This window comes from Temnothorax nylanderi, unplaced genomic scaffold (genome assembly GCF_030848795.1).
Source record: "Temnothorax nylanderi isolate EJ_2023f unplaced genomic scaffold, tnyl_v1.0 TNYL_tig0105_pilon, whole genome shotgun sequence".
NCBI lineage: Eukaryota > Metazoa > Arthropoda > Insecta > Hymenoptera > Formicidae > Temnothorax > Temnothorax nylanderi.
In genome coordinates, this window is record NW_027249167.1 from 306,003 (window position 1) to 329,326 (window position 23,324).

A 23,324-nucleotide genomic window follows, 5' to 3' on the forward strand; every position below is an offset into this window, starting at 1 on the left:
TGATCTTGTACTTAAGAGGGTGACTCGAGAAAAAATTGATGTACCTACCAGAGAAAGTGGGTTTTCGGTACCAGTTAACTAATATTAAAGTTTATTTTGATAATCTGATGATGTAATGTGTTGTAAAATTCTGACAATTAACACTCCTCGCCAATAAAACAATGTTTTCTTCCGTTCTGGAGTATTATAATTTATTTTATCTGTATTTTACTGAAAAGTCACTTTTCTATTAACTTTCAAATTATGGATTAATGCCCTCGTGAACATAGATATTTGTTAGAAAATGGTCATGGAAAATTAAGATTTTTAGCCTGGAAAACCTGGAAAAGTCAGGGAATTTTACCGCTCGACTCGACTAGACACCATGTAATAGTCCCCAGATTCTGAGTTAGCGATCCAAAAGACTACTAAATATGGAGTAGTAAAGATATCGGAGTGAAAGAAGTATTGGTTCCTTTAATTTCGGGACCCGTGACATATATGTATGTCACGCTGTGCTTCAAAGGGTTAAGTATCACATAACAAAAAGATACTTTTGCTCCTTCGTTTCAGTTAAATTAAAAAGTATTTTTCATGCAATTCAGTTAATAGGCCATTCACGAAGAATTTATATCTAGTGTGCTTTTACTAAAACGTTTTGATAAGCGTATATGTTTGCTAACGAGTGCGTATGTTCATTAATGACCTAGTTTACACCGACCTCTTGATACGCGTATCAAATAGTATATTTGAGCTGATCAGCCAATAATCAAACTAATTTACTAGTTATTTACTATTTAATACGCGTATCAAGTGATCGGTGTAAACTAGGCCAGTAATAGTAAGCACGTTCAATTTTATTCTTTAAAATCTTTCTCTAAAATCTTAAGTAACTGTATACATTTACCAAATATTCTTCCTTACCTCTTCGTCGCGAGACGGCACGTTTGCAAGATATTCCTTCATCTCAGGCTTTTTACCGACCTCTTGATACGCGTATCAAATAGTATATTTGAGCTGATCAGCCAATAATCAAACTAATTTACTAGTTATTTACTATTTAATACGCGTATCAAGTGATCGGTGTAAACTAGGCCAGTAATAGTAAGCACGTTCAATTTTATTCTTTAAAATCTTTCTCTAAAATCTTAAGTAACTGTATACATTTACCAAATATTCTTCCTTACCTCTTCGTCGCGAGACGGCACGTTTGCAAGATATTCCTTCATCTCAGGCTTTTTAGGATCGGCTATCGCCAATACCGATACGCAGCCGTCCACTGTCCCCAAAACAATGCTCTTGCCATCGTGCGTGCTATCGATGGCACTCAGCTCGGCCTGCACTCTGTAATTGGCTATCATCTCACAGTCTGAAGATCTGTGAGATATGTTATACACACATATAATGTATTCTAAACACACCGAGTTGGTATATAGGCACAAATGATTTGAATCGTAATTTGAATGAAATCTCGAAGTAACTTCTTATGATTTTCTAGATTAATTAGTCCTTGTCAGCCTCGAATGTGTACTTGCCTGAAGACTCTGATAGTCTTTCGACCGCTGTGATAGTACAACACGTACTCGTCTGTACGATTAAACATTGATATAATGGTAAACACGCCTTCGGCTACCTTGGGTATATACGTTTTCACGCTTGTACCTTTCTTTAATTCTATGAGTTCAAGGCCACCTCTGAAAAATATATTTAGTCGCTTTGTAATACAATACGTAATTAAAAATGTATCTGAATAACGTCTGCTCACCTGCTAGGTGCATACAAAGTATATTTGCCATCCTTGCTGATGTTTCCACTCCATTTTGGAATCGTACGTATAATCTTTTTCTTACTAATATCAAGAATTGTACCTTTATCAGAGCCAATGATACCTATCCATTGTGGTTTGTTAGGCATTGGTGTAATGCATATAATATCCTGTTAACATAAATTTCTGTAGCAACATTACTTTATTTCGGTTTTGACTCAAATCTCACCGAAAAATTTATCTCTATTTAAATTATGTTTAAAGATTGTCCCGCCATGATAATAATCAGCTAAGTGAGCTCGTTACCTTAAATCCAGGCAACTTTATAGGTATTTTACTGATTAGCGTTCCTGTTTTCGCGCTATAAATTACAACGCAATCCCTGTTGCCCTTGTCAGCCGCTGGTACTGCCAGAAAAGAATCGTCCGATGTTATCACAAGTTGTCGGAAGGGTGTACCGGTGTTACTTCTTACAGGATAATCCAAAGAGAATATCGTTCTGCCATCTAATATGAATATATAATAATATGTATTTATTAACTTCTCAAAGATATCCGCGCTACGAAATTGAATCGAGATTATATTAATATTCCCTACCAGGAATACTTCTCATGACAAGAGTCGCCGTAGTTCGTACGTTTTCCACTCCTGTAGGATTATTGGGCCTCGAAATGGCTATGAACTTTGATGAGTTCTCTATCAACGTTAACTGCTTGACGTTCGTCTGCTCTTCCTTGAACAATACTTGCTCCGTAATTCTGTTCCAAATAAGAATATTGCCCGATTCTGTCGACACAATATACCTGAAATGAGAATTACTTCTGATTCTATCCGTTTTTTCCAAGCTTGGTTCTTGTTTTAACTCGACTATATATCTTGAGCCTTGATATAAAAAAAATTAATCTTTAGTAAGATTAAGTTGGGCGAAATTAACTCACTTGCTGTCCTGCGTGATGCAGGCGTGTGTAACAATTGCTCCTAGCGGACTGTCGGCTAGCTTTGATATTAGTCTACCCGTTAGCAAGTCCCAAACACCCACGCAATCTCTGGTAACTGTAACGGCCAAGTTACCCTCTTCGGCTAAACTGTTTCATAATGATACAGAATGAGTCACGTAAATCAAACTTTTTATTTTTTACAAGATTACCTTAACATGTCTATCTGCAACTCGTGCCTGTCGATAACGTGAACTTGCTCGAAAATATTGTTGATGTTCCACACTTTGACGCTTCTATCAATACTCGATGTTACAACGCTATTCCAATTTGCAACTGTCAATGCTTCCAGTTGAATGATCCTCGCGAAGTGCGCGTCCAGTATTTTTACCAAATCTGACGTCTCGAGCGACCAAACGTATAAATTTTTCCTAAAAAGGACGATTTAAGCTCGTATATCCGTTTTTTCCCATAATTTATAGTGTTTGATAATACGTGGTATTTATTCAATAAGGACAATATTCTCTGTTAGAAACTGAAAAAACTTTTTTCTCAATCTTAATGCAATCCTCAACTCTTATTTTTAGAATTTTAACTTGGAATTTCTCTAAAGCCTCAAATCAAGCTCTTATTACATTACAGTTAACAGAACAAGTTTTCATCGTTTCTCGCATTCTTATGACACTTTATCTGTGTATCCTCTTTTTTTTTACTCATAACTCAAAAACCGTTTGTATCTCGATATTTTTGTTGCGGTAAATCATTTAGAAGACTAGATTTGATGTTGAACATCGACAGCGCCTAAATACCTATATTATTACAAGCTCACAGTGTTTCCCTATTTTATTTTTTCTTGCCATCTGCAAGAAATTAAGTTTAAAAGAACGGCGATAATTCTTAGATGCGCACCTTACACCAGCAACAGCGTAATTCTTGGTGCCGCTGACCATGACAGAATTCGAATACATCATTCGCGTACTGATGTTCCTAACTCCGTTCGGTAACATTAAAACATGCGCGTCGCTTTTACTTTCCAAAAACCACACGATGAATCCATTCCCGGTCGTCGCTAACAGCATTTCCTCCTCTCTATCCAACTTCAGCTGTAGCAGATACTCCACATCGTCGTTGTACGCCCGCGGCATATCGAAAACTTTTTCCCAGTAAGATGAGGTCTCATCGCTCCTATATTTCGTGATTCTATAATCATCCTTGCTTGTACATGCGTACAAAGTACTCTTGTCCTTGGTCATGACCAAAGCACTGAAAAAGTCAACAGTCTTCTATTATTGTGATCTTTCAGCATAATCTCTTGATATTAGTTCCGTCTTACCTGTGAAACTGGAACGGATCCAATGATGTCTTCTTCCTGTAAGTATGCAAAAGCATACGCGTGTCGTCGAGACTTCCCGACCAGAATACAATTCTGTAGAGATCCAAATTCGTATACTCCACGTCTATAAGGGAACGCAAGAATAACAACCACGGTGTGGGAAATATACAGGGTATAGATGAACTGCTTCTTACACAAAATCGGCCATTTGTTGGAATCTTCAGGATTGCTGTGAGTGTCGAGCAGATTTCCTCGCAAGTCGAATCTGCACCAGCCTAGCTTTCCGTAGATAAAAGCGTACTGGTTCATCAGATGCACACCGCACACCGCGTCCTCGTTCGGTAAAGGATTATTGATAACGACGAATTCGCTCGTCAGGGTATTCAAAACGACACTCTATGGAAAATCATACGTCGTGAAATATCTTTTAATTAATTCGAAGCTGATCTTTCCTAATCGAAAACATCGGATCGTTGAGAGTCTCTGAGTTACAAAAGACTTCTCAAAGATCTTCATGAATCAAGTTTTGGACATAATAACATAATAAAGAACAAAATTCATTTAATTTTAAATCGAAAAAGAAGCTTCATCGTTTTACTTTCTCGACAATTTAAATAATTTCTTAGATTTAAATGAGCTTATTGTACCTGATAGTTGGTCGTAAAAGCCGCAGCATATCTGTTATCGGGGCTTAATACCAATTGTTGCATTATACCCTCCACGCCAGGATTAACATCCCTCGTCATGTCACTGGTACTCAGATCCCAGGTGATAAATTTATTGGATATCGATACAACGTAGCGATAATCTGACGTTAAGCAAAATCCGAACACCGCGAACTGATGGCCTTCCAACGAGTACTAGAAAATGATATCGTGATTCAGAGATATCCCACAAGTCAATTGCGCAACTTTGCAGAAAATAAAAACTTTTTGATAGAAATGAATGATTTTCAATGCCTTTGATACGACATACTAGTATAATGTATATTTTTTATGCAATATATTTGAGAAAATAGCAAACAATTTTTTAATCTGGAATTTTTTAACCAAAAGTATTAAATTAAATAAACTATATAAATGAATACATAGATTACCTTTAATGGTCCACCAGGTGTGTGCAGACAATGATAGAGAGGAAGCAGAGCGCAATTCTTGACGCCGTCATGATCGCATGCTCGGAGTAACATTCTTACATTAACATTTGCACCGATCTCCGGCAACAACCGACCGATCAATTGCGGCGCGAGCATATCGGGATGATTTCCCAGGATTGCGCCACCTAGTCTTAGAGCATCGGCGACTAACATGAGTTCCCTGAAAAGATTAAGAATATTACAATTAACAGTATCTGCAAATTATCTATAGAATATCTGAAAGAATTGAAATATCTAAAGAATCGAGACGTCCAAAAGTTTAAAAAAAGTTGGAATGTCGGATAAATTATAATATTACTAAATTATTAATATTACTAATATACTACTTTTGCGTTGTCCGAGGAAGTACCTGGTTTTTATGGCTTACCTGACCAAACTTTGGTTGTCAACAAAACTACACGCATCTTCGAAATCAGAAAGCACAGCTTGCAAGGGGCAAGAGCTCAGCTTAGCGTGCAGCCACTCATAATTAAATAAAACATTTTCGAAGAGATCCTTAAAGCGCCGTGCTCTTACCAGATGAAATGGTAATTCGCCAAACTTCAATCGTGAAACAAAGAGTAGATATTTTTAGCACTTGTCTTTATTATAAATTATGACATTTTTCGTAAATACCTTTCGTAAATTGTATCGCGAGATGGTTCCTTCCTTTGAGTAAAACGCCAATGGTTGCTCTGGTACTTTTCTATCTGCCACACCTTCCTTGTCTGTTAAATTAAATCTGTAAATTATAAAGCTTATTATTGCTTTATTATGCAATGTTTCTTTAACAGTTAGTAAAATTAGCTTTTTGATCATCTGTTTGGAGTCAATTTTTTAATATGATATATTGTATCTTTTTAAACTAAATAAACCGTTAATATTTTATTATCTTAAAAATTGAAGGCTAAATCTCTATATAAGTTTATAAGAATTATTCTTCTGCTGCCTCTGACATGAAGTTACATTAATTGACTTAAAATGTTACTTATCATAACGATCCACTGTATTTACCGATGTCTCTGTATCTCGGTGTACTTGAAAGGCTTCGGTTTGCCGCCGCCCCAAATTCCTAGATAATAGTCCGCTATCATGGAGTGAAAATACATCGCCATGTTCATGTTCTTAAAATATCGCTCTTTAGCCGTGTCTCTGAATTGCCTATGGTACCAGTTCAAGACGCTTACACCGTCCGCTTCTCTTTCGCTCAGGTAATTGGGCAGATCGTTTCGTATTCTGGTCCAGAGTAGAGGCGGGATGCGTCTCACCGGCGGCAAATGGTATTGGTAAACGTCGTCGAGAACCTTGTCGTCCAGGGAGATCAGATCCTCGAGCTCGGACTCCGACAAGCCAGACTTAGCGGCCGTAATATAGGCCAAAGCGTGGAATACCAAGATTTTACCATGCTGTTTTTCGATCCTCTCGAATAGCATCATTATGCTGTCCATCACCGTGCTGGCCAGGTGCGTGTCCGCCGGTTTCGTATAGCTACGCCATCGACAAATCTCCGCAAACACAAGTTTCACAAAGATCGGTAGGGAACATTTTGATATAGCATTCGCCACCAACCGCCATTGGTAGTTATTCAGATCTCTCCTGGCCGTTTTCATCCACATTCTGCAAGATCGGTGAATAATATGTAAAATGTTTCAAAAGAATGTTCAGGAAGTCAAGGATAATATCTTTTTGTCAATTCGAAGCGGATTCTTTTCTTAACAATTCTAATAATATTGATTATTTATTTACTTTATCACGTCCATGGCTAGATCCTCGCCCAAGGCAGTTACCTCGATAAAGCTTTCTTCGGTGTCTATCATCCTGCGCAGCAACTGATAATCTCTCGAAATCACCGGATTCGATTCCTCCGCCGCGCAGGATAAAATCATCTAAAACATACGTATATATGTTGTTGAAGTTGAAACTTTTTCTTATGCAGAACCGATTTGATCAAAATTTAAGCTATATCTTAAAAGCTTTTTCTTTCGTAATTTACTTTCTTTTGCTATATTATCATTATTTAATGGTTGCATTCATATTTACCTTACAGTTTGGTGGTAGCCTCGTAGGTAACCACGATAATTTGTTACCCTGTACACCTGTCAGCTGATCGACACTATCCAGAAACAGTAGAATCGGCTGTTGGTCGTTAGCTAAGGTCAACAAATATTTGAAGTAGGCTGTAAGCGGCACCAAATCATCTGGAATCTCCTCAAATGACAATCCATAATTGTACGAAATCTGTGAACAACAACAAAAATGTTTCATTGTCATCTTCCAAAATGGAAAGAAGCATAAGCGGCACTCACTTGTTGACAGATGGAGATCAACGTGGGCGTGAGCGCACTGCTGTCTGGGGTAGTGCCAAGATACCGAATTATACTGATCGGTTTTTTACCGGTCAGCCAGGTGCTGCTCGTCAAACCCGCGCTCTTCGCCAGCAGAGAAGTCTTGCCGCATCCTCCTTCCCCGTATAACACTAACGGCTTATCGCTGTTACCTAGCATGTAATTTTTTATCCTCTCCAGCGTGTCCTCGCGTCCGTAAAACACCTGTAGCGAATGCGACAAGTGTACAGAGTAATCCACGAAAAAAAGAAAAAATAATTATATTGATTAAAAATTTCGAAGTTTGTGTTATCTAATCCATGTCTGATCATGAGTGATATCAGATCAACTTTATTTTTAGTATAAGTTTAACTTGTTACTTTAAAACGAATAATATACAGGGTGTAACAAAAAGGTCGGGAGACTGGATTATCTCGAAAAGATGACGTTTTTGGAAGAAATGTTTTAGACAAAAGTTGTAGGGTTTAAAAAGATCTATTTACTGACTGTATTAGTCTGACCTTAGGTGGAGTCATTAAAGTCAAGTCAGGGTTATTTTAAATTTTTTTAATTGGATCCGCTATTTTTTATTGCATATTCTTGTAGCCCTTGTCGAGACGTTTTCAAAACACTATAATAAAGCTCTCTTTCGTTAAGAATTTCCTGAGGTATTTCAAAGTTTGTCATGATATTTTTGATATAAAATATGAAATATCTCGTAAAGTATTCAGTTTTCGATAATTTTACCTTGATACTTTTATACGTAGAATAATGAAAGAAATCGATTTTTATAAAAAAAATACAAAATTAAAAAAAAATTTGATTGTATTTTGCAGACGTATTCGATTTTGTAAAATTGCAAACGTACAAATTGAAATTATTATTCAATTCCTTTCATTATTCTACTTGAAATTTTTGAGTTAGAGTCCCCATGGGATACTGAAAAATTTTAAGTGAAACGCCCCTATATTATAGTATATCGTTTGAAAGGGCATGAAATAAGAAAAATTTTGGCGCAAACCAGAGGTCGATACGTTGATCTGTTCGGGAGTTATTTAGGGTCAAACTTCAAAAAAGCCAATTTTTTACAACATATCGACCTCTAGTTTGCGCCAAAATTTTTCTTATTTTATGCCCCTTCAAAATATAGGAGGTCCCATTTAAAAAATTCGAGGTGACCTTGTCCTAACCTTGGCGACGTCAATCAAGGTCACACTGAAAAGATCAATAAATAGATCTTTTTAAACCCTACAACTTTTATATGAAACACTTTCCTTGAAAATGCGTTTTTCTAAAAAAAATGCCTGATACGGGCGCTCTAATACACCCTGTATATATGCATATGGTTTAGATTAGAAACCCTATAATCAGAGACTGGCCATCAGGCGATTTCTTCAAAATCCTGCGAGAGAGAAGGATATAAGAGAGAAAGAGAAAGCGATATACATTCATATTGCTTTCTCTTTCTCTCTTAATTATATCTCTTTCTCTTTCTTTCTCTTGTTTTTGAAGAAAAATGGCGGACCTATTAAAAGTGGCCCCCTTACGGCCAGTCTCTGATTAGAGGGTCTCTAGTTTAGATATACAAGAGAGGAATATACATATATAAATATTAGATTGGTTAGATTTATCACATTTGCCTTTAATTAATAACTTCTATCACTCAAGATAATCATCATCGGTTTTAATGCCGTTTTTCATACAGAGAAAAGTTTATCAGTCTCTTTCTTTTTTAAATTTCTCTTTTAACTTTATTCATAACAGCAAGCCATTCAAATTAATTTAATACTTTACACATTAAAGTATATGGCCTAAATATTTCGGCCATATTTAGAATCTTGGTAAATTTCCTTTTACCCTACCTTTACGGAATTATTACAGGCATGTAAGTGTTGCAAAATCTCGGTTATTATTTGTCCCTGCGCGGAATTATCTTCCTTTCTCATGGCACGGTCTACGAGCTTCACTATGTTTCTGTAAAAGTGAGTGATGAAGTGCTGAAGGTACTCGCCATGAGTTTCAGGATCCAGACCCTCTCTCCCTATCCATTCCACCGTATATCTGCATAAAACTATGCACGATTAAGGTAATCGCAACAGAAATTGCTTATCTCGTGAATTTTCGGGGAAGGAGGAGATACCTCTGCAGATTCGTGCTCTCGATTTTATTCGGTAGTCGCTCGTCTCTCAGATCGGCCAACAATTTCGAGGCTTCGTTATCCAAACTTCTATTGGCTATATCCAAAAATAAACTGGCCTTCCTCAGATTTTGGAGATTAATGTTGTTTATGTATCGCACGTACGCCAGGCAATGATTTTTCGTATTTTTAACGTTCAGCACACCGTTAATCACTTCCCGCTCGGTCACTGTTTCAGGATTAGTAATTATTAGGATTTTATTACAATGCAAATACATATATGAGGTAATGCAATCCTAAATATGATCCAAAAAATATTTGGGCTTTAGTACTAACGCTTGAAAATTTTATTAGTGGCCAGAGAACAATTTTTATATTTTATCTTGAATGTTTAATATCTTAAAGATTGTATGAAAAATTATTTTCATTAACATAAGACATAAGATTTATAAATTTTTATTATATTTTATCGGTATTGGTAAAATCGAGCTATGTTTTTATACTCGTATCTATTGGATCTTTCTTACCGGACATGAAATAATTATGCATTGTATCCTTGTCAAACTTCCCGTTATTAAATAAGGATTGCGCGCCTTTCCTGAACAATTTTTGCATTTTGCACATGGTGTCCCACCAAATCGCCTGATCCTCTTGTTGCAACTTAGGTATTCTCTTAAAGATACACAAACAAGAAGATATAATTATAGGAAAGAAATAATTGTATAATAATTAAGTAGCAGACAATGCATTGAATAAGTAAAATTATTGCACGTAGCCGAAAGTGATTTACTTTATTGTTAAAGTTTTTGAGGATAGACGAGATCGGTTGTAATATACTTGTTGGCGGCACAGCATTGCTATCCTTCTTGTACCACTTATCCAGAAGACTAACGTCCATTCCTTGACCCTCTAATTCTGTTCTTAACATCTCTAGTTCCGAACTGAGAACATATGTTGGTATAGGACGATATCCATATTTCTGTCCAAGGAATACCTATGTAGAAAAATATTATATTTGTTTCTTGTAAATATTAAAATGTTTGATGCTTTTTCAAACCTTGGAAAAAAAGGTTGAAAGAGCATCACACAATCTACTGCTTAATTAGACAATTAGATATATTTCTGAAGTTATAAACTCTCGAAAAAGAAGTTTAAGTAAAGTAACGGAGGATTAAACCGTTTAAATTAAAAAGCAAATTTACTGACAACGAAATTGGGTCCCATAGACAGTCTCTGACAATTTTCTATTTCTCTCATACACAGCTCTGTAGTCATATGATCGTCGGTGGCTTCATCACGTACACCCCATCTCATATCAACCACCTGCAAAGGGGGATTTAACCATCATTACGTAAGGCAAATTTTGATTTCTATTAATAACAAAATATTTAGTTTATATAATTATTAACCAGAGAAAATTATTAATTAGATAAATAAAATAGCGATTTATGCAACAACTGATTTTGTCGATTATCCAAGTCTAATTTAATTGTAGTATATGTATATGTGACCTAAATGTAATTATCAAGTTTACTCGATTCCTATCAAAGATTAACATAAAAAGGTTGAATCCTATATGTAGGTATATTACCGGTACCTGGCACCGTGAAAATCAATTTCTCTATCCAAGATGTATAACTCATGTTTTACTATGTATATTTATCAGTATACAGTTAACAGCTTGTCTCAATATGTGCCATATTATTTTCTTTCTTATGAAATAAAGTCCTACCTGAAATTCTAAACCATGTTTTTCTCTGCAGTAGTCCTTGAGTTTGGGATAGCACTGAGCCATTAAAGTATTTCTTTCCATTGTCGTATCTGAAATATAATCAAATAAACATTGCTATTTCACATGCAATATGTCACTTTATACTGCTTTTGCATTTTCTTTCAAAGTTTTTAACACTAAATTGTATCTTTTATTATTTTTATTCTACTATCTCCTACTGTAACTATAAATATATTAACAGCTTACCAGTAAAAGTCGAGCTCGTGAATATCCGCACAATTTTTGAACTGACAGGTGGTAAGGATTTCAATGATCCCGAAAAGATTGAATCAATCGTTGTTTCGTCCATGTTTTGTCTCTTAATACACCTTGATCTCTGAGCTAGAAATTTAAATCAGTCGAGATCTCTTCTTATCGCTTGCAGCAATGCTTAGCAAACTAAAATCCGCACTGCGTTTCCAATGTCTTATACATCTACAATAAAACTATAGTATCTCGTGAGCTAGTGGAGTTTGTAGCTCATCATCTTCGTTCGAGTGTTCCATATCACAGAATTCTTACATTATCTACTATAGCTAACATGATATTATTGTATGTTATACTACTACAAAAGTCCGTAAATTACACAGAATATATTTTCTTTTTAAAATATACATTATATAAATGAAAAGGATTCTGATATACTGAGCAAAGTGGTTGCTAAGGCTTGTTTACACAACATAGATCCATTGATTTTAAGACATATATATTCCTTTAGCTCAATATTTGTATCAAATAAATATTTATTGTATTAGATATTTAATATCTAACCGATTAATATAAATTTGTTGATATAAAGTATGTCCTTACATTAAGCAACATAAAACAATTTTTACTCGAATGTTCAAAAATCGAACTATAAAGAATATGGAAGAGAAGTACTTTATTTAGCAATTTATATATATGTATTAATTTTTTAATTCAATTTTTTTTGCACATCTCTGCATATATTGAATATTTGATTTTCAGATCTTCTAATGGACTGTTTATAGTATTTACCAAGGATCTCTCATAACGATCAAAATGGCACCCGATCCAGTAACACAAATGAACACATATCGTTCATACGTGACCATGCTGGCTGATCCAGTTTCAAAAGATGAACTGAAACTGAAGGCAGCTCAAGAATTATCAGAAAATTTCGAGGTATTCAAATATCATCAATATTATTCATACAGTACATAATAGTTCTTAATTAATCTGTCGGAGGAAAATATATGTATTTAATATATGTACTTATGTTTACATTAATTATAATGTACAAAATTAATTGTAGATCATTATGTGCTCATCACAATATCCGGGATTTCTCGATCATATGATGAAGATCTTTCTGAAGATATTGCAAGAGGGAGAGCCGCACTTTATATCAGAATATAACATTCAGCAAGTTAGAAAACTAATTTTGGAAATGATACATAGATTACCAAGCAATGAATACTTGCGTCCATATGTCAGGCAAATTCTGACCCTTATATTTAAACTACTAGAGACAGACAATGAAGAAAACGTGCTAGTGTGTTTACGCATCATAATCGACCTTCATAAGCAATATAAACCGACATTCAATCCAGAAGTGAGTAATTCTTTCATAATTAATTTATTTTACACACACACACACCTATATATATATATATCAATTTGTTGTTACAATTTACTTTATATTTCTTTACTTGCAACTTTTAAACTCTACGAACTCAATCTTTTACGAACTAAAGTATACATAAGGCCATTGCACGTAACAAAGTTTTAGTCATAATCGTAAGGCCGTAAGAAAATAGACCAATCACAGTCGATTATTCTCCTTGAGCTCGAAGAATAATCGAGTGTGATTGGTCTATTTTCTTACGGCCTTACGATTATGACTAAAACTTTGTTACATGCAATGGCCTATAGGATGAAAGTCAGATTCGAACCTGAGACCCAATTATGAACCAATCATTTTCACATGGACTCACGTGTCATTTATCTTATTTCTATAATATTGCTTTAACTATTTTCTTCTTTTCTGTTTACAGATTCAATATTTCCTTCAATTTGTCAAATCGGTATATAGCGAGTTACCAAAAAATTTGCCAAAAATATTTGAACCACGTCCGCCTCTACGTGTAAAAGAGCTATCAGAAATTAACATAGAAGCCCTATTGAAAGAAACGTTTACGATTACAGCAATACAAAGCGAAAAGAAAGCTGCCGATGGTACTGTCGTGACGGTAACTATAGTCTTTTGTTAATTTATTTATTTAGTACTAAATTTATCCTATTGTATAATTCGCATACAGATTATGATTGAAAGTACATAATATAAAGTAAAGAAAAAGAAATGTGAAATTAATTAGGACATGTCTTATTATTTCCAGTACAATTTGATTCCGAAAGCAGTGCTATCTCTCAAGGTGCTTCAAGAATTACCGATAATTGTGGTTTTATTGAATCAATTATACAAACAGAATGTACATCAGGACGTATCGGATTTTGTTCCAATTGTGATAACGACCATATCGCTTCAACCTAGTCAGCAGCATCGAAATTCTCCTGGGTTTAATAAAGAGGTCTTCGTTGACTTCATGGGGGCGCAAGTTAAGACGCTTTCATTCCTTGCGTACGTGATAAGATTATACCAAGACTTGATATCTCAGAACAGCGCGATGCTGGTCAAAGGTATACTAGGCTTATTTACTCTCTGTCCGATGGAAGTGGCTCACTTACGCAAAGAACTCGTGATAGCTTCGCGCCACATACTCGCTACAGATCTACGAAATCATTTTATTCCGCATATGGAGATTTTCTTTAACGAGGATATCTTTATTGGCCACGGTTGGACCGCCCATGAGGCCTTAAGACCTTTAGCTTACTCAACACTCGCCGATTTAGTTCATCATGTTAGGCTACAGTTGCCGCTCAGTGACGTATCCAGAGCGGTGCACTTGTATGGTAAAAATTTGCTCGATCAGACTTTACCCACAGCCGTTCAGATGGTTTCTTGTAAATTACTGATGAACCTGGTGGATACAGTTAGGCAAAGATCCGATGCCGAAAACAGCACTCAAGGACGCGAGTTGTTGATACGTATATTGTTGGTTTTTGTTCTGAAATTTAAAACTATCGCCAAAATCTATATTCCAATTCTGCGAAACAAAACGAAACAGCTACGGCCCGCCGTAGCGGACAATACGACTGAGGATACGAAGCCGTGTATTGACGTGAATGAGGAGAAAGAACCGCCAAAATCGAAATTTGGCTTCCCGACCTCGCAGGCGATGAGTTACAATGTAGCGGATTATAGAAATTTAGTGAAAAGCTTAGTGCATGGAGCTAAGGCTATAACATCTAACTGCATCAATAGCAGAACCAGCGAGGCAACGCAGTCCAATCAACTCCAGCCGAAAGAGACTTTGATTTATATACAACTTGTTAAATGGGCTTTACCAGCTCTAGATATTTACACAATAGGACCACCATCAATTGGCATTCCCACACAGCCAGGCAGACCAGTACAATCTCAAACTATACGGACGCGAGAAGAGAAGGAGGTGTTAGATCTTTTCGGCAACGTGTTCACGCAAATGAACCCCCAAACGTTTCAAGAGATCTTCTCTGTATCCATAGATTATATGGTCGAGAGAATATTCAAAAACTGCGCTTTGCAAATAATCGGAAGCTCATTCTTGTCGAGTCATACAGTCTCGTCGACGTTTGCAACCATCCTGGTGGAATATCTGCTCGAACGAATGAGCGAGATGGGATCGAATGTGGAACGCAGTAATCTGTATCTTAAATTATTCAAACTTGTCTTCGGCAGCGTATCGCTCTTTCCTGCCGAAAACGAACACATGCTGCGGCCACATTTAAATCTAATTGTAAACCGCGCCATGGAGCTCGCTATGTCAGCGAAGGAGCCATACAACTATTTTCTACTGCTGCGTGCTTTGTTCCGATCTATAGGGGGTGGCTCTCATGATTTATTATATCAAGAATTCTTACCCCTGCTTCCTAATATGTTGGAGGGACTGAACAGACTGCAATCTGGTTTACATAGGCAACATATGAAAGATCTCTTTGTCGAGTTATGCTTAACTGTGCCCGTGCGTCTCAGTTCTCTCTTACCGTATCTTCCGATGCTAATGGATCCCTTGGTTTCCGCTCTCAACGGAAGTTACTGTCTAGTAAGCCAAGGTCTTCGTACTCTAGAATTATGCGTTGACAATCTGCAGCCCGATTTTTTATATGAGCATATACAACCGATTCGTGCCGAATTAATGCAAGCTCTCTGGAGGACATTGCATAATTCCACCGATCAAGCTCACGTCGCCTTCCGAGTCCTCGGCAAATTTGGCGGTGGAAATCGAAGAATGATGATTGAACCGCAAAAGCTAGAATACAATGATCGTGAGACCAATTCTCCCAATGTAGTGGTTTACTTCCAAGGACTGTCCCAGTCGATCGATTTTCCAATGGAAAAAGTGATCGAGGCTGCGTTTAATGCATTGAAATCTAACACGACGGATGTGTTCTACCGCAAGCAATGTTGGGAGATTATATATTGCTATTTGGCGGCATCCTTAAAAATGGACGACGCCGCTCACCTATGGTACGATTTGTTTACGCATCCGAGTTTTAAAGAAGGCGAGATACTGCCTCAACAAGGACCACACTACAGGTGTCCTGACGCTGTGGCGCGAAATGTTCAGCAGACAGCACTGACCGGCATGTTTGTCGCCGCAGAGATCAAAGAATTGAGACCTTCTGTGCTCAACACTGTCGTTTCCGTCGTGAGGCATTACACGATGATCGCCATAGCACAACAGGCCGGTCTGTTCAGTTGGACGGAGCGGGAAAACCGCAAAGATATGCAAGGTCAAGACCCATTTGTGCTGATCGATGCTCTCGCTGTCATAATGGGTCACGACGAAAGAGAACTGTATAAAGCGGGATATTTGGCGCTTGTGCTGATATTAGAAACTGCGACGAATATTCTGGGCTCGAAGGAACGGGCATGCCAATTGCCCTTCATGGAGTACTTAGCGGAGAGAATGTGTTCACTGTGCTACGAGCGCGCCTGGTACGCCAAACTGGGTGGTTGTATAACGATAAAGTTTCTGTTCGAACGAATGGCTACTAAATGGGTCCTCAATCACTTGTTCGTCTTCTTGAAGGCTCTCATATTCGTAATGATGGATTTAACTGACGAGGTGTCTAACGGTGCTATTGACATGGCAAAAGAAAATCTGGAAAAGATGCTAAGAGTCTGCGTGAATCCTGGGATTCAAGAGGACAACACGGAATTGATAGAAGCGCAAAACAAGAGTCTGTACGAGGTTACCCGCGAACTGGTCAAGCAGGTGACGTCGCCACACACGATTGTGCGGGAACAGGCCATGGCCTCATTACGTCAGCTCGCCGAAATACAGAACAAATCGGTGACGGAGGTCATGGAGCCGCATAAGGAAGTCTTAGCAGACATGATACCGCCCAAGAAACATCTTTTGAGGCATCAGCCGACCAACGCACAAATCGGTTTGATGGACGGTAACACATTCTGCACCACCTTGAATCCGCGTCTCTTCACCATTGATTTAAACATCACGGAGCACAAGGTATTTTTCCAAGAGTTATTGGGTCTCTGCGAAGCGGACGAGGCCAATCTCAATAAGTTGGCTTGCTACAAATCAATCTCGAATTTGATGCCCCTAAGAAAATCGGCATTACGAGCGCTCGCAGCTTGCTATTACATCGAGAACTGCCGGAACAAGATACTTGGAGTTTTATATAAAGCTTTGGAAAAACCCCATGCAGAGTTGCAGGAGACAGCCTTTGAGTGTATGAAAACATTTATTGCCGGTTTTCAGCTCGATATGGAATCTGTTCACACAATGATGCGGCCTATGCTGTTGACGCTTGGTGATCACAGAAACTTGAGTCTGGATTGCGTCAGAAGACTGTCGTATCTAACGCAGCTTTTCCCGAGCACCTTCAGCGTTACTCTCTGCGAACAAATGCTGCAACATGTGAAAAAGTTTTTGGAGAACTTAATTCAATCCCACAAAGGTATATCAAAGTCCGGTGAGAACGAGCAAAAGATCACCATCATTATAGGGATATATCACAACATTCCGGCATCGCTACCCAAGTTCAATGACGCGCTCTGCAGACTCATCCTGCAAACGGAAAAATCCTTGCTAGTCGAGGTCTCCAGCCCTTTCAGAGAACCTCTGATGAAATGTCTCCTACGTTATCCGACGGATGCGCTCAATTTGTTTCTGCATGACAGTAATATCAAGGATCAACAGTGGAGCAGATATCTGGAGTATCTTATTAGCCACAAGGACGGTAAGCCATTCCGTGATATTTTACACAACAGCACAGCCCGGCTTGTCACGATGCTGCTTGCTCACTCGCAAACTAATTCCAATTTGACTCATCCGGAGAAGAGCGAAGTACAGTATCGGGCGATCAAGATCATCTGTATACTGATTAAGTACGACGAACAATGGTTATCCACCCAGAGCCAGTTGGTAGGCGCGTTGAAGCAGATCTGGTACAACAATGACTATCAGGCGTTGCACAAGAAGGTCGAGGGTGTCGAGTACTGCCATTGGAAGGAGCCGAAGCACATTGTCAAGATCTTGCTGCATTATTTCCGCCATCAACCGAATGATATCGATCTGCTGTTCCAACTGCTTCGGGCCACGTGCGACCGGTTTGTGCCAGACTTTCAATTTTTAAGAGATTTCTTGGAGAACACAGTGGCGCAGGAATACACGGTCGAATGGAAGCGAAGTGCTTTCTTCCGTTTTGTCGAACATTTTCCCACGAACAACATGTCGCAGGAACTGAAGGCCAACGTTCTGCAACTGATCATAATTCCGTGTTTCGCAATAAGCTTTGAGCGAGGCGAAGGTACCAAACTGGTCGGGGGGGCGCCGATGCCTTATCAAGACAACCCGGAGAACGTTGTATCAGTATTTATCAGCAAGATAATTGACCCGGACAATCCTTTTGGCTCCGCCGACTGCGTCCGCATCTCTTTACTGCAATTCTCCTGTCTTTTAGTGGAACAGGCATCGCAACACATTCACGACGTGACCAACAAGAGGCAAGGAAACAAGCTGCGTCGCTTGATGACCTTTGCCTGGCCTTGCTTACTCGGCAAGAATTGCGTAGATCCGACCACTAGATACCATGGCCATCTTCTACTCAGTCACATAATAGCTAAGTTTGCTATCCACAAACGCATAGTCTTGCAAGTGTTTCATAGCTTGTTGAAAGCGCATGCCGTGGACGCGCGTAATGTTGTACGACAAGCGTTAGAAATACTGACACCTGCGATGCCTGTACGGATGGAAGATGGTAATACTATGTTAACACACTGGACGAAGAAGATTATCGTGGAGGAAGGTCACTCTATGCAACAATTGTCTCATATCCTACAACTAGTTGTGAGGCACTACAAAGTCTACTATCCAGTCAGGCACCACCTGGTCCAGCATATAGTAAACTCGATTCAACGTATAGGATGTACCCCGACCGCTACTATAGAACATAGGCGACTAGCTGTTGAATTGGCGGAGGTCATCGTTAAGTGGGAGCTGTATAGGATTAAGGAAGAAGCCGAAGCCTCAGAATCTAATAGAGCGATGCAACCGTCGACTTTGATTAAACGCACGATTAACGAGGATCCGTCGGGCAAACGCATGAGTTCCCAGCCGTCCGGTAACAGCCCCGTGCCTCTTATTCTACCCAGAATGGAGCCGGGATCGGCAAAACCCATTGAGAAGGCTCACGCGGACGCCGTTTTGAATTTCTTGCTGCGCCTGGCGTGTCAAGTAAACGATGTGACGACTATTCACGGCAATCCTGGTGAGCAATTATCCAGACGTTGCGTCGCTTTATTGAAAATGGCGCTGAAACCCGATGTATGGGTCGCCGAACAGTGCGACTTAAAGCTGGCTTGGCTTGACAAAGTTCTCGCCAGTGTGGACAGCGCTCAACCCAACTACGGTAACATTAGCACAGCACTGGAAGTACTAACGTTTCTGTTGAGCGTAATGAAGCGGGAGCAAATACTCGCCAGCTTTAAGCCACTGCAACGCGGAATAGGTGCCTGTATCACCAGCAGCAACACTAAAATCATACGTCTGGTACATGGCTTGCTGTCACGACTGATGACGATTTTCCCGGCCGAGCAGGCGTCTCCAAACATAGCACCCAAGTATGAGGAACTGGACACATTATACACGACTATAGGCAGATTTATAGCCGAAGGACTGACTACTTATGAAAAGACTAGCGCGGCTACGCCAAGCTCGCTTTTTGGCACACTTATGATGCTTAAAGCTGCCTGTACGAATAATCCCAGTTATATCGATCGGCTGATAACTCCATTCATGAGGGTGTTGCACAAAATGGCCAAAGAACATTTGCACTCCACGCAGACTGAGGCCAATCCCGTCACGAGCGAATTGTTGATTCTCAGTCTGGATCTGGTGAAGAATCGCGTAGCAGTAATGGGCGTCGACATGCGCAAGTCGTTCATAGGCACGATCTTGGTTGGCCTGATCGAGAAGACGCAAGATGTCAAAGTGATGAAGGCCATCACAAAGATACTGGAGGAGTGGATGAAAAACAAGACCACCATCGCAATGAATCAGACGCCCAGTTTGCGCGAGAAGTCCATCCTGCTGGTGAAAATGATGCAGTACGTCGAGAAACGGTTTCCCGACGATCTAGAGCTGAACAGGCAATTCTTGGAGCTGGTGAATTACGTTTACCGCGACGACAGCCTGAAGCTGACGGAATTAACTTGTAAGCTGGAACAGGCTTTCCTGGCCGGTCTGCGTTGCGTGCAGCCGCAAGTGAGAGCAAAGTTTTTCGAGATATTTGACAATTCGATGAAGAAGCGTTTGGCCGATCGTATTTTGTACATCGTCGTCAGTCAGAATTGGGAGAACATAGGATCCCACTATTGGATCAAGCAGTGCATCGAGTTGCTGCTGGCCACCGTCAATACTACTACCTCGGTACAAATAACAAATGAAGATCTCTTGCTACCTAGCCTTACGTCTATCATGCAAGGAGGCAAGGAAAAGGAGAGCAAGGATCAAACGCACTTTGTTTGTCGTCTCGGTCGCCCTGACGAGGAGCCGCAGGACACCGAGATGGCGGAAGGAGACTCGAAGGAGACGTTCCTCGAGATGGACACTTGGTTGTCCAATCTGATGGATTCGACGAGCGCCACCACCCCTGCTGATGAGATCACCGAGAAACCCAGCTTGACGCAGATGATCAACAAACAGATACGCTTCATGGAGAATGCGAAGAAGATCAAAACGGAGCAGTTGCTCCTAGCAACTGCTCAGCTGTGCCACATGGACACAGGGCTGGCGGAGCGCGTCTGGTTGGACATGTTCCCACGAATATGGTTCATCTTGGAAGAACCTTATCTCAATGCCATAACGACAGAAATAGCACCGTTTGTCGCCAGCGGGACACACGTTATCCAGAAGGATTGCCATCCGAGCGCGCTCGGCACTTTCCTCGAGTCGCTGGCGCACTGTAATCCACCGGTGGCCATCCCGCCGCCCGTGATGAAATACCTGGGTAGGTCGCACAATGTCTGGCACCGAATAACCCTGAGTCTAGAGCAGATGGGTGCCGAGATGGCGGCGGACGGTAACGGCGGTAACGTAAAGAATCGAGGCGAGACTGATCTGTATCGCTCGCCTGACGAAGCCGAGCAGGTTGAGTGCGTCACTCCCTATTACGAGGTGATGCACATGCTCTCGGAGATGTACTCGTTGCTCTGTGAGGAAGACATGTGGTCGGGTCTGTGGCAGAAGAGGCCTGCGCATTACAAGGAGACCTTGCACGCGATTGCGCTAGAGCAGCAAGGATTTTTTGAGCAGGCACAAGGTGCGTACGAGGTATGTACGGCTAAGTTTCGACAGGACTATCCGTCTGGCCCTGCACCCTATCATCTTAACGAGGAGATGCTTCTCTGGGAAAGACATTGGGAGCGCACTGTGAAAGAACAGAATCAGTGGGACATTCTATTGGAACTCGGCGGCCATAATAACTACAAGAATCCCTTCCTCGTCCTAGAGAGTGCATGGCGTATTCCCAATTGGCCGGTGATGAAGGAAATTCTCACACAGTTGGAGCACAATTGTCCACGGGAAATGGCCTGGAAGGTATTACGACGTAATAATCCTTAAGAAAAAGATAAACGCTTTATAGCTTTATAATTTTTTTCCATTCCATCTGAGATGTTGACTTTGTAGCGCAATCTTGCCATGCATACGTATATGTTTTAACATCAAAAGGAGATGTTGTCAAACTCGTAATTTTTTCTATATTGTTGTAGATCAACCTGTATCGTGGATTTGTAACCTTGTGCAGTAGTGAGGATCAACATCTGAGCACTGTCGAGCGTTACGTAGAACTTGCGTCTGGCTTGTGTATGCGTGAGTGGCGTCGACTGCCGCGCATTGTTAGCCACGTCCATCAGCCGCTGCTACAAGCGGCCCAACAGATAATGGAGCTTCAGGAAGCAATGCAAATCCATCAGGGACTGCTACATGGCAGGAGTAACTCACTGCACGACATGAAGGCCATCGTAAAGACATGGAGAAATCGTTTACCCGTAATAGCCGACGATCTCAGTCACTGGTCGGATATCTTTACTTGGAGGCAACATCACTATACCTTTATCTCCAATCACTATGATTCTCAACAGGACCAAACGGTTAATCACTCATTGCTTGGCGTGCATGCCTCTATGCAGGCGATTATTCACTTTGGTAAAATTGCTAGAAAGCAGAATCTATGCGGCGTTTGCCTGGATTCTTTGGCCAAGATTTATAATCCCACGAGCGTACCTATGGTCGATTGCTTCCAGAAAATCAGACAACAGGTAAAGTGCTATTTGCAGATGGCCACTATGGGAGGGCAAAACGAGTTGCAAGAAGGTTTGGATGTGCTGGAATCAACCAATATGGCGTATTTTACAAAAGAAATGGTCGCTGAATTTTACGCACTGAAGGGTTTGCTTCAGTCACAACTTGGCCGCTCGGACGATGCCAACAAAAGCTTTTCTGCGGCGACTCAGTTGCATGACACTCTGGTGAAAGCTTGGTCTCTTTGGGGCGATTATCTCGAAAGTATCTTTACGCGCGATGGACATGCTCGTCAGATCAACATCGGCGTAAACGCTCTTGTATGCTTCTTACATGCCTGCAGGCACCAGAATGAATCAAAATCCAGAAAGTACATTGCAAAAATTTTATGGCTACTCACCTATGATGACGACAAGTCATTGCTCATGGATACTTTGGACAAGTATGCCGTGGGTGTCCCAGCTATTCAGTGGTTACCGTGGGTACCGCAGTTACTGATGTATCTGGTGCGCTACGAAGGAAGTGTGATCTTAAACTTGTTAAGTCAAGTTGGAAGGATGTTCCCGCAAGCGGTTTATTTCTCCATCCGTACTCTTTATTTGACTTTGAAAATAGAGCAGAGGGAGAGATATAAAAGCGGTGAATTGACCGCAGGGAAGAGTCAGGATGGTGTCGAAGAACGGGGCTCTACCACGGGCAATGTACTCCCGCAACAGGGAATATCGGAAACCGGTCATACGGTACGTGCCACGGCGCCTATGTGGAGGTGTTCGAAGATCATGCATATGCAAAGAGACATTCATCCAACTATCTTATCTAGTTTGGAGGGCATAGTCGATCAGGTTGGTTTGAATAATTCTTTTACTTTTATCCACTTAATGTCACATAATAAGACATAATACACAAATACAGGAAATATAATGGATGTATACACGTATACGTTATCATATAAAGAATATACAGTAAAAAATTATATATAATAAAAAAAGATATAGCTAATAGAATAATAGAGATTTTTTATTAGCTTGATATATACAAATACATGTATGT

The 23,324-nt window shown here is 39.8% G+C and overlaps 2 protein-coding genes across 5 annotated transcripts in view; one reads left to right on the plus strand and one right to left on the minus strand.

Moving 5' to 3' along the window:
* Positions 1–23,324, plus strand: part of Nipped-a (Transcription-associated protein Nipped-A) — a 36,264-nt gene that overhangs the window by 9,319 nt on the left and 3,621 nt on the right. For 3 of the 4 annotated variants that reach the window (XM_071712080.1, XM_071712079.1, XM_071712081.1), the window contains 6 exons: positions 10,872–10,959; positions 12,349–12,525; positions 12,656–12,955; positions 13,398–13,592; positions 13,740–21,569; positions 21,743–23,116. In XM_071712080.1, coding sequence (XP_071568181.1) covers positions 12,403–12,525; positions 12,656–12,955; positions 13,398–13,592; positions 13,740–21,569; positions 21,743–23,116 — 9,822 coding nt within the window. In that variant the 5' untranslated portion in view covers positions 10,872–10,959; positions 12,349–12,402. The remainder of the gene's footprint in view (positions 1–10,871; positions 10,960–12,348; positions 12,526–12,655; positions 12,956–13,397; positions 13,593–13,739; positions 21,570–21,742; positions 23,117–23,324) is intronic. The other variant, XM_071712082.1, reaches the window with a different exon arrangement.
* LOC139775807 (NACHT and WD repeat domain-containing protein 2) lies at positions 1,042–11,689 on the minus strand. Its single transcript, XM_071712084.1, is given in 25 exon segments — positions 1,042–1,356; positions 1,515–1,673; positions 1,745–1,914; positions 2,051–2,250; positions 2,342–2,547; positions 2,683–2,829; positions 2,892–3,110; positions 3,589–3,990; positions 4,061–4,136; positions 4,207–4,408; positions 4,660–4,872; positions 5,109–5,328; positions 5,536–5,708; positions 5,784–5,889; positions 6,162–6,764; positions 6,894–7,033; positions 7,188–7,385; positions 7,454–7,696; positions 9,334–9,532; positions 9,612–9,837; positions 10,136–10,280; positions 10,399–10,602; positions 10,815–10,931; positions 11,341–11,429; positions 11,587–11,689. Coding segments are annotated over 25 exon segments (4,971 nt in total). The 3' UTR covers positions 1,042–1,145.